The sequence below is a fragment of the Bison bison genome, unplaced genomic scaffold (genome assembly GCF_000754665.1).
Source record: "Bison bison bison isolate TAMUID 2011002044 unplaced genomic scaffold, Bison_UMD1.0 scf7180017853224, whole genome shotgun sequence".
Lineage (NCBI taxonomy): Eukaryota > Metazoa > Chordata > Mammalia > Artiodactyla > Bovidae > Bison > Bison bison.
In genome coordinates, this window is record NW_011483797.1 from 10,498 (window position 1) to 22,629 (window position 12,132).

The window sequence follows — 12,132 nt, forward strand, 5'->3', positions numbered from 1 at the left end:
TTGAGGTGTTGCTTAGCAACGATCATTCTGGGATGAAAGATTCTAAACCGTTGAGCTTCCCAGCTGGGAGGTGGTGGCAGCTGCTGTAAACTGCTGTAAACTGTAAACTGCCGTAAACTGTAAACTGCTGTAAACGGCAGAGCTGTAAACTGTAAACTGCTGTAAACTGTAAACTGCTGTAAACTGTAAACTGCTGTAAACGGCAGAGCTGCAAACTGCTCTGGTTTACCTGTAGTGCTTGTGTTGGATTTAGGAGACTCTGAAGAGCTGAGGGGGAGGTGAGGTGTGGTTGGAGCTTGTAGGCTCTGTGACAAAGAAGATTTTTGGCTTCAGGAGTAAGAAGGGCATTTCACCCTTTGGCTCCTCCATCAACCCGGTGAGAGAGAGCAGTCATAGAATCAACTTCCAGCCCGGGAACTGCATCCGAAACGAGGACCTTGGAAAGATCCACAAAGCTGCCAGTATAGGCAACGTAGCCAAAGTGCTGCAGGTTCTGTTGCTCGGAAAGAGTGGCCTGAACGACAGGGACAAGATGAACAGGTAAGCGGGGTGGAAGGGCCTGGTAGGGGTCCCTCCTGTGAGTTTCCCCTCCAAGGCTCTTGGACACCTTCCTGGGATCCAGCACCCCAAAGACTTTATAGGCAGCAAAAAGCCTTAGCTGATTTCAGACCCACTTGTAATTCCCCTCATAGGGCACTTTGCTGATCGTTTTGAAGTCATTTAACTGAATGTCAGTAGTCACAGAAATGAAATGAAATATGAATAGCATCTGTTTTTTCTGTCTTCCTCCTCCTTTTTCTTTGCATGGGTTAGCATGATGTACTCATGAGTAAGAGCTCTCAAGTTCTGTAGCCTTCAAGAAATCTTCTGGAACCTCCTGGCTCTCACATTTTTTCTCATGTGATTTATGAAAACACTTCTTCATGGATCGCCTATTGTGGATCATGGCAGTGGACAGATTTCTGATGTTGTCAGCGTCTTATTTTTCATGTATACATTTTTATTCTGTAAGGTTATATATTACAGAAAACTGCCTAGTGAGCAAAATAATTCCCATGACAGGTCAACTTCTAGATTAAAAATTCTTCAGCTCCAATTCAATATCTGTTTTATATCAGTGTACAGTTAGGTATATATGTTCTTTCTGAAGGACCTTAGAAGACAGCTTTGAAGTAGGAAGCTGGCTGTGTCCTTGAATAGGAAGACATTTTCTTAGGATGTATGGTCTTTCTATACTTAAACCAAATCCATGTATTGTGATTTTAAATTTTGGGTTATCTATGCTGCCTTTAATTGTGATGAAATTAAAATTTTACATGGTAGACTAAGACTTGCCCTTCTTGATATCAAAATGTGCTGTAAGTGCCCACAATGTCTTCATTTACTAACAACTGAAAGGGGGATAGATAAATGAATGGAACAGAATAGAAAATGCCCAAACACCCAAATGTATGTAAAGCTTTAGAACTTGATACTGGTGACATTTTCTGTTAGAAAAGATAAATTGTGTGTAGATGATGGAGAAATAACCTGATAAAAGAGAAAAGTAACTAGATTTTTATCTCACCAAAAAGTTTCAGATGGAGTGTGGGTCAAACATTTTAAATATGCACAGTGAGAAAAGTACCAGAAGAAAACTCAAATTCCTATTTACACATTTTTTTTCTGCTGACAGAGACCTTTTTTTTCTATTTCTATTGTTTCTTAATCTTAATTTTTTTTAATTGGAGAATAATTGCTTTACAATGTTGTGTTGTTTTCTGCTGTATACAATCATAAATCAGTTCTAAGTATACATATATCCCCTTCCTGGTGAGCCTCCCTCCCACCCCAAAGACCTCGCTAAGAATTATTTCAAAATTCTTTTTTTGAAATAATGGAGTTTCCTGGATTTCAGCACACACACAAAAAAAAAACCCAAAAAACAAAAGAAGGAAATCTGGAGGTTGAATTAACATTTTAACAACACACAAAAAATTAAAACTGTGTCGATCAAGCTGCCTATAGACAAGTCAGATTAGCAGACAGGGCTGGTATTTTTGACACTAATAGGGATGTAGCAGAGATTAAAAATAATTTGTCACTTTCATTTTTTTTTAGAATTTTTTTTGAGGATTGATGTCTTCTGACAACTTTCAGCCCTTTCATAAGTCAAGGGAATCTTGGGAGTTGCTTGGCAGTCCAGTGGTTAAGACTCACTGTTGTGGGCCCAGGGTTCGATTCTTGGTGGGGTAACTAAAATCCTGCAAGCTACCAGGATATATGTACACCATAAGGAATATAGGCAACATTTTATAATAACTTTAAATAGAGTATAATCTATAACAATTGAGAATCACTATGTTGTGTACCTGTAATATATAATAATATATAATGTGCATCATCAGTGCTTTCAAAACAGCAACCTTAAGCAAAAAGACCTTATGATAATTAGACCAACAGGAAAAATAAGCAAGGAACAAACAAAAATGCTACTAATTATAGTTGTACAGACATTGTGAATTATAAATTTCATTCCAATGTCAGAGGTGTTAAAATGTGAGAAAATGAGGATAGTAGAATCATCGAAGTACAATGCTGTCTGTAATCCTCAAAATATATCTGCAAAGGAGGTGTCATATCCTTTGACTTCATTGAGATGTTGTCCTTGTAAACTAGTAGTACTAGTAATAAATATGATAATATGACCTAACAGTTACTGAGCTGTTGTCTGTGCCAGGAACGGTTCTGCACCCTTTGCATGGCTCTCATGTAAGCATCACAGTGCTGTCCTGTGAAATAACTACTACTCCCTCTCCATTCTGTTGATGAGGAAATTGAGGCACAGAGAGGCTGAGCAATGGCTAATGAGTGACAGAGTGAAAGTCAAATACAAACCCAAGTTGAGCTGAATCTCAAGGTCATGCTCGTTCTATTCAAGTAGATGGTTCTTTCATTACTGTGGTACGAAGAGCTAAAGCAAATATAGACTGTTCTTACTCCAGAAGAAAATGAAATATTTGTTTTAAAGTGATAGGAATAGCATGCTATTGAATGTTTTCAATCACAGGAACGATTGTTTGCTTTGAAACAGTAACACTAGAGTTTCCTAAAAACTGCTCTTGCTTTTGTAGGACTGAGCTCCACGTGGCCTGTGCCAATGGCCGTTCAGCGGTGGTAACTCTCCTCCTAGAGAGAAAATGCCTGCTTAGCCTCTGTGACAATGAAAAGAGGACAGCGCTGATGAAGGTATGGGGCAGCGAACCGTGTCCACATGAGATGGGTGTGATTTCCTGAGACTAAAAGTGAATTTATCTCATTGAAATATAGCAAACTGATGAAGCTTGTGGCCTGTTTACTTTGAATTCCTAGAATTCACACTCTTGTTTCTTGCCACAACACTAACAGGCCATAGAATGCCAAGAGGAGGAGTGTGCGACTCTTCTGCTGGAGCATGGTGCTGACCCAAATGTCATGGATGTCTGTGGCAAGACCGCTCTCCGCTACGCTGTCTTTTGCCAGAATGTATCACTCGCAGCAAAGCTGCTTTCCTATGACGCCTATATAGAAGCCAGGCACAAGGTATCGGTCACCTAACGTTATTTACCAAATATTTGTGAATCATTTTTTTAATATACATGTGTTTTATTTACAACAGTATGTAAATAGGTAAACTGAATAGTGTCCATGAGGCCCTGTTATCATGGAAACAGTTCCAAACCCGAGTCAAGGGGCGGGGATGAAAAAAGTCGGCACCCCCAGAAAAGGCAGAGCTCTGTCTGCCACCCACCCTTCTACCCTAGAAGGAAGGCTTTCCCATTAGAAGGTACGTGGGAGTGGGTGGTAGGCTCTGAGCCCACAGGAAATGAAGGCCTGTGGGGAGTGAAGTGATGTGGGCACTGGCTGTTTACAGGGGCTCAGGGAATGTGAGCCCCTAGGGGTGGGCAGAGGAGGAAGGAGACCCAGTGCCCAGCAGGGAGGCCTGGGTGAGTGCAAGTGGGCCTGGGAGGCAGCAGGCCTGGAGCCCTGAGCCCTCCAGGACCCCGGGTTCTGAGATCCAGCCAGGCGGGTCAGGTCATGTTTGACACCCAGCAAGGGCATTCTCTTGTGCTGGTGACCACTTGGTTCACCAGGTACCCCTCGGGGTCTCCTGCGATCAGCCCCGGGGAGCTGCTCCGCAGGGTGGCAGCTGTGCATGGGGAGCTGCCCCTCCTGCTCTTTCTTCAGGAAGCATGTGAAGTCCAGCCTCTGCAGCCCCGCCAGGAACTCCCTCCACTCTCACAGGTGGCCTCAGTTTTCCGTGTTTGGAAGCTCCAGCCTTCCCTGAGTGAAAGTATTTTGAAGAAACCAAATTGTCTATGATTTCACTTTAAATCATGATATTTCTCAAGCATTAGAGAGTAAAGCATTCCTTTATGTGTTTATGGCCGGTATTCGTGATAACACTGCACTTGTTAAAGGTAAAACATTTTCCAAATAATTTCCCCAACTTAAGTTTTTTTTTTTTTGTAATCACTCTAAAATAACACAGTAAAGCAAAATTTGCCTCAGTAGACTTTGTCTTAAAATTCAAACATAATGAAAGCATTTTACAACATAATAGAAATCTTGCTGCTGTTGACAAATTCCCATTTTATTAAAAATGGTTTCTATAAACATGGTTTCTCTCTCACTGCCCAAGTCTTAAGAGGGTAAAAGGAAAGAAATGGAGCAAGCAGGTGAAAAGTGCAAATCGAGCTGGAATTTTGGCAGTTGGGAAATGCCAAGAAGAGGATTTATTTATTTTAACATTTATTTATTTGGCTGTGCTGGGCTTAGTTTCAGCATGTAGGATCTAGTTTCCTGACCAGGGGTCAAACCCAGGCCCTCTTTACTGGGAGCACTGAGACCCAGCCACGGAACCACCACGGAAGTCCCAAGATTTTGGTTTGTGCTTTTCATTCCCTTCAGTGTATATATTTCTGTGAGGTGCTTTTCAGTTTTCAGGAATAATAGTTGTTATTTTGAAAAAGAGTGTGAGTGAATTGTAAACTTGCCTAGGTGCCAGTTTTAAGAAGACTCTGAGCAGAACAGACTGGCAGTGAACAGGTGGCGATTAAATGGGAATTAAGAGAGAAGAACAAATAATTAACTGATATATTATCCTATTCTGGCAGAACCATCCACTTAGATAAGAGTCTAGACTCTGCTCTCCCATCTAGAATGTCTTGATGGGAAGGAAGTAAGGGGTTTATAAATAATGAGATCAGGTTGCCTTTTGGGTTTACTAGTCCCTATTCTACCACTGTTTACCCAGGAAATTTTTAAAAATTGCAGTTTTGATGACTCTTGCCTCTTACACTTTTCTTTTTTATTCAAACCTTCACATAAGAGAAGGAATTGGCCGTGTGAGTAAGAGATGAGACTGGAGTGGTTGCTGCATTAAGTCCCAGCTATATTCTGCTGGTGAACCACAATTATTTGGGAAAACGTATTGAAAAAATTTACAAGCCTAGGCTGTTCCCTGAAGATTTTGACTGAGTAAATCGAGGAATGCTTGGACGTGTGCGTTTAGAACTATTCCCTTGAGATTCTTTTTTTAAAAATATATATTTATTTTAATTGGAGGCTAATTACTTTACAATATTGTATTGGTTTTGCCATACATCAACATGAATCTGCCACAGGTGTACACATGTTCCCCATCCTGAACCCCCCTCCCACCTCCCTTCCTGTACCGTCCCTCTGAGTCATCCCAGTTGCCAGCCCCAAGCATCCTGTATTATGCATCGAACCTGGACTGGCAATTCGTTTCATATATGATATTATACATGTTTCAATGCCATTCTCCCAAATCATCCCACCCTCTCCCTCTCCCACAGAGTCCAAAAGACTGTTCTATACATCTGTGTCTCTTTTGCTGTCTCGCATACAGGGTTATCATTACCATCTTTCTAAATTCCATATATATGCATTAGTATACTGTATTGGTGTTTTTCTTTCTGGCTTACCTCACTGTGTATACTAGGCTCCAGTTTCACCCACCCAATTAGAACTGATTCGAATGTATTCTTTTTAATGGCTGAGTAATATTCCATTGTGTATATGTACCACGGCTTTCTTATCTGTTCATCTGTAGACGGACGTTTAGGTTGCTTCCATGTTCTGGCTGTTATAAACAGTGCTGCGATGAACATCGGGGTACACGTGTCTCTTTCAATTCTGGTTTCCTCGATGTGTATGCCCAGCAGTGAACCACAATTATTTGGGAAAACATATTAAAAAAATTGGCAATCCACTCCAGTATTCTTGCCTGGAAAATCCCATGGACAGAGGAGCCTGGCGGATTTAGCCTGGCGGGCTGCAGTCCATGAGGTCTCAAGAGTCGGACACGACTTAGCAACTAAACTAGTACTACTAACTATTAAAAAAATTTACAAGCCTAGGCTGTTCCCTGAAGATTTTGACTGAGTAAATCGAGGAACGCTTGGACGTGTGCGTTTAGAACTATTCCTTTGAGATTCTTATCCAATCCTTTATGAATAACTATGGAGTGAACACATGTAATTTCTAAATGACACCCTTCATAAAAGAAAGTAGTCTCCTGAAGTGTTGGAGTTTGATCAATGCTAGCTACTTCCATCAGCTCCCTCCTTTCCAACAACATTAGCCAGACTTTTTCTCTGCCCCTGTGTTTGAGATATTAAAAGGAGTATCTTTGGCAATATCTATGGGCTTTCCTTTTCCTTCCAACCACTCTTCATTCAGTGACACTCTGAGAGTCTTTAGCGATTTCCTCATGGCGAAGTCACTTTGTAGAGTCTGACCCTTTAAGGATTTTACACCTTCTCTTACCATCCAGGTCATTAGGTCAATAGATGTTTGTTACTAACAGGGTTTTCCTGACTGCAGTAATAGTGACTCATGAGCCTTTTTTGGTGTCAGCTGCAGGACAGACTCTTGCAGTGTATCTGTTAGAATTGCTGATTCCTGGCATAAGCAGATGAGAGCTTTAAAACCCCTGAAGTTAGTAATAGTACAGAGGGGAATTGTTTTAAGCATTTATTTCCAGCAGGCGTGGAAACTCATTATCCATTTGATTAACAATCTAGAAGAATTCTAGAGATAGACTGTAGTTTCAACAGGCAGTGGAAATATTCTTGACTGTGAATTATGAGTCTTTTTAAAAGAATTTATGTTTACTTGAATTATGAGTCTTAATAGCCATATTTATTACATATTGGGACCCACTTTTTTTGTGAAACATATGATACTAAAGAAAGGAAAGGTTTCACATACAAATATTTGCTTTATACCCACCTGTTTGGAAACAGCAAACATAAAACCAAAAGAAGGCCATAAACCAAACATGGCCCTTGGATATGTTTAGTTACCTCCACACATTGAGTCAACATTTCAAATTTAGGAGGCTCATGCAGAAGTTCAGGCTTCTCCAAGGACCAAATCTGGACGCCCTTGAGCCCATCCTACTGTTTGGTCTGCATGCAGAGGCCACCCCTTCTGTGTGGGACATGTGTTTTTGGGGTTACCGGTCTCATCTGACTTTATCACTTACTCAGGTCATCAGCTTTCCATCCATAAGCATTTGAATTTCCAATTTTTGATTGATAGTTTATTTTGATAAATATTTGAAGCTTTTAAGACAATCTAATTAATCTATTGTTGATTTCATGTTTTAAAAAATATCTTAAGAATGGGATTGAGTTTTTAAATTAGACTTTTTAAGTTGATTGTGGCGGTTTTGCACTGAGTAACTCTCACAAACACACAAGATTATAAGAGACAGCTCAGGGAGATGTGGTGGAAGAGCAACTCCCCGAGAAAATGTTGAGCATGTATTTATTGGTAATTTTATGTTGCAGTCTTTAACTAAGAGCAGTAAAGCAAGACAGACACCAGAACCCTGGGATTTTGGAAGCTTCTTCCTGGTGGTCTGGAGGTAATCACATGAGAGTCATCAAGAAGGGTCTTTGAAGATAAGGTGGGGAGGGCGCTCATTCTGCATGCAGTTAGCATCTAGCGAATGCTGACCTCTCAGCCAGAACGTCTAACTTACGGAAGGGCAGTGGAAAGAGCAAGCAAGGAAGAGAGAATGAGTAAGATTAAATTCCAGGAGACTTTTCTGAGAAAGCAGTAAAACAGGGTTCCCACAGTTGATTTTTTGAAAAAAAGAAAATGTTTCTTTCTTTGCATGTTCATGTAGAGAATAATATTCCCACTGGAATGTCTGTAAACCTTTTGAGTTTACTCATGGTCATCCTTGGATAGGTTATGCATGCTACAGATAGTATTATATATTTCTGCCTCAGCATTGTCCCTAAAATATGCAATTGATACAGTAGCTAAATGATACCCACACCCCCTGCATTGGGAGCTTAACACTTAGCCACTGGACCACCAGGGAAGGCCCAGAGGAGGAGCAGATTAAAGAGAAAGAAGGTGCACAGGGTGATGAGGAGGAAGGGGCCTCTCTTTCATTTACTTTCTGGTTTTTATTTTTAAGTTCGGAGAATCTATTACATGATTTTAATTTCAATTTAGAAATAGGTTAACTGTGTACATTAGAAATGGTTTTCCCTGTTTTACAGGATGATCTGACACCACTGTTACTTGCTATACATGAAAGAAGAGGGCAAATGGTGGAGGTTTTAGTGAAGAAAGAAGCAAATATACATCGGTTGATAAGATGAAAAGGTACCGTTGTTCTTTTTCTTTTAAAAACCCTTAGTGCTGTTCTAGGATTGTAATATCAAGATTAAATGAATAAGAGGATTCATTTGTGATCAACACATCATCACTTAGGTAGAAAGTCAATTATTCTGACTGGGAATCAGGAACAATATATAGCAGGAATGTATAGCAGGATTCATATTCCTTTATAATATTGACTGATCTCATATGCAACCTGTTTGGTTGATCTTGTAATAGCTGAGGGAGTTGAAATTAGTTTTATTGGTTTAATGAAATATGGATTCTGCTTTTTAGTTTACCTCATGACAGTATCGAGTTTCTTAATTCTTTTAAAAGAATTCTTTAACCTCTACTTTATATGTATGTATTTTTAAAAGATGCATAGTAAACCTAAAAGACTTGATTTTGTCTTTTGGATAACTCTTGGCTTTAAATTACTTTGTTTAAAGAATGCTGATGTTATTAGGTTTCAAAAGAGTCAGATATAACATAGCGACTAAATAACAACAGCCACAAAAAGGTGATTATGACTCACGGTCACCAGATCCTGTGGACTCATCAGGTTTTATCCTTTCTCATTTTAGTACATTTTGATATTTTCATTTTTAATGCAGGTAGAAGGAAGAAAGATAGCTTTGATTGGATAAAAGCTTTAACAAAGACAAGTCAGAGGTGGACAGTACAGATGAAAATGATGGGCTTTAGATTCAAACTAGGTTCAATTCCTAGGTTTCCTATCAATTAGGGTTATTTATCATTAGCAAATAAGTTTCCTAATATGAAAGGCAAATAGTAATGCATCTTTCAAAGGTGCCTGTGTGTAAGAAAGATTTTATATATAGTATTTCATTTTCAGTGCCTAGCACATGCTTGTCCACATCATGAACTGCCACCATGACTATTTATATTCCCATTGTTATCAATATTTTTGAATTAATCCTGCAAGTAGCCTTTCCTAGTCAACCTTTAGCTGACTTTGAAGCTGAATATATCAGACTAAGGAGGAAATGGGGAATTCATCCCTTAAATAGTCACCTGCCTCAGATAAGTGACCTCAGCATGGTTTCTTGTCCATCAAGGACTTTATTATTATTTTTAAAAAACATTTATTTATTTGGCTGCGTGGGGTCCTAGTTGTGGGAACTCTTAGTTGCAGCCTATGGGATCCAGTTCCATGACCAGGGATGGAACCTGGGCCCTCTGCATTGGGAGCCTGGTGTCTTACCCCCTGGCCCACCAGGGAAGTCCCCATCAGGGACTTATGAAATAGTAAGTGCTGGTGCCTGGCATCCCAGTGGGACAGGAGGCTTCTTTTCTGTCCCTTCATTTTAGCCTTGGAGGTAATTTACAAAGATGAACACTTGAGCCTGTAAATGGTCAGTTCTTCATGAAAGGGCAAGGCGTTCACTTGGTAAAGCATATCAAATTAACTGTGTAAGTAAGTCAACTCAGCTTCCTGAGGCTGAAGTCATCTCCCTGTTGTTTTAGAACAGCCCTCATGCTTGCTGTCAAGTATGAATCACCAGATGTCGTCAGACTTCTTCTGCAGCAAGGTGTTGACATCTTTTCTCAAGATGTTTTTGGATGGACTGCAGAAGAATATGCCGTTATTAGTGGTTTTGATATGTAAGTGTTCACATTAAAATGCCAGTTCTCACTCAACTGCAGCCAAAAATAATTTTAACTGTTACTTGCTACGTGACCAGTGAGAGTTCCAGTTTGGTGTAGGCAGTTTGGAGAAAGGTGCTGAGATGTTCCCCCTCAAGAGCTGAAAGCCAAGCAAAGGCCACTTAGTGACTCTTGGCTGTGGGCTCGGAGTGCTTTATCTCAGGACATGTAGACCTTGATCCTTAGAAAGGTTGACATTAGCCATTTCATTCCAAGTGTGACCTCTCAGTATGGGGTATGAACACTGTCACACTTGTGATGTTTCTAACTAGTTCCTTGGGTTTTGAAATATTTAGTTCAGCAGCAAATCCTGTGTTTTCCCTTGAGGACTTGCCTCTCTATACGCTTCTGCTTGAATTTTCCAAGAACCCAGTAGATTCCCTAAGATCAATGAGACAGTCCTCTTCCACACGTCATTTGGAAGGGAAAAAACACTTCCTTCTCACCATTCTGTTGCTTGCATTGATTCTACTGCCGCAGCACTGCTGCTACAGCTGGTCTTGACAGGGTCTGCTTGGCAGCTGGATCTGGAATCTGGATGTGGCTCTATAAAGACCTTTAATAAAATCATTTTAAAAGGAAAAAAAAAACTCATCCTGCAGTGGGCTCATGATTGACCTTTGCTCCAGAACTTTAAGGTGATGCACACGTAGACTTCAGAGTGAGAGCTCCTTTGTGGTCATACATACGCTTGTCGCTCAGTCACTGTTGCAAAGCACCAGCACCCAGTTCGGGCAGCTGGGCTGCCTAGCTTGCCCCCTCAGTCAGAGACCTTATGTGGAGCCCATGTGTAGGCCTAGATCTTCACGATGAGGTGCCCTTTAGGCTCTTATTTATCTTTTCTGCTAGCAGATGTCGGGGGGGGGACCATTTTAGGCTGTCAGAGAGGGTCAAGTGCTCCTGCAGGGATTGAGCAGACTTCCCTTTCTCCTTTGTATCTAGACTTGAACCTCAAGGTGGCTTTCTGTCCTGTGGGGGCACCTTTTCTTAGGTCACAGGTTCCCTGTCATCCTTCCCAGAGTAGTGGGTGCCAGCTTGCCTGAGATTCCCTAATTATGCTTGGCCCCTCATGGGATCTGTTTCCTGTAATAATGAAAATCTTCCAATGGATTCCTATCCGCCTCTACCTTAAATGTTTTCAGAATCTGCCCCATAAGGAACCCATTTCAGCAGAAATCCCTAAATCTCAAGTATTTGAGATACTTTTTTTGAGATACGGAATTGAGAGAGGTAAGCCCTGTCTAGAGCTTGCCAGTGTCCACTGTAAGAGTAGGGATGTGTCTTCAAGTGAACTGGAGAGGGACATGGAGATTAAACCTCATTGTCAGAAAGATCTGCTGGTTCAGAGTCTGAGCAGGTAGAGAAGGAAGAGTAGTGGTCCAGGCCAGGTCTTGATTGTGATTAGCTCTTGGTGTGATTAGCTGCAATGATGGGGGATCGTTATGTTCTCTAATGTAGTGAATGCATATGTTATAAATAAATTTAGGTACACATTATTTCAGAGCTGAGATTCTCTATATTACAAACCACAGAGAACAGCTGATCACCAGAATTAATAACAGTTTCATGCAACACCTGAATGTTAAACGTATGAAAAAGCGCACATCGGGTTTTACTTGGAAAGTAGTTCCAGCAATAAAGTTCAAGAACAAATTATTTCATTCTTTGACTGTCTCGGCAAGCATTTGCTGGGTATATTATCTCATTAAATCCTCTTAATCCTCTTGTGAAATCAGGCAGTAAGATCCCAGTTGTGTAGAGGAAGACTGTGAACTGAAGAGAAGCAAATCCTGC

The 12,132-nt window shown here is 40.6% G+C and overlaps 1 protein-coding gene across 1 annotated transcript; it reads left to right on the forward strand.

Moving 5' to 3' along the window:
• Positions 1-176: 176 nt before the first annotated feature.
• LOC104998735 (ankyrin repeat domain-containing protein 26-like) lies at positions 177-10,297 on the forward strand. Its single transcript, XM_010854068.1, has 5 exons — positions 177-540; positions 3,114-3,228; positions 3,388-3,561; positions 8,568-8,673; positions 10,159-10,297. Exons 1-4 carry the CDS (start codon positions 533-535, stop codon positions 8,667-8,669), a joined length of 399 nt encoding a protein of 132 aa, XP_010852370.1. The 5' UTR covers positions 177-532; the 3' UTR covers positions 8,670-8,673; positions 10,159-10,297.
• Positions 10,298-12,132: the final 1,835 nt, after the last annotated feature.

Bases quoted from the DNA above. Each gene is read 5' to 3' on its own strand.
- LOC104998735 (XM_010854068.1), top strand. The intron at 3,229-3,387 runs GTATGGGGCAGC...CAACACTAACAG, and splicing joins AGAGGACAGCGCTGATGAAG to GCCATAGAATGCCAAGAGGA. The intron at 3,562-8,567 runs GTATCGGTCACC...CCTGTTTTACAG, and splicing joins ATATAGAAGCCAGGCACAAG to GATGATCTGACACCACTGTT.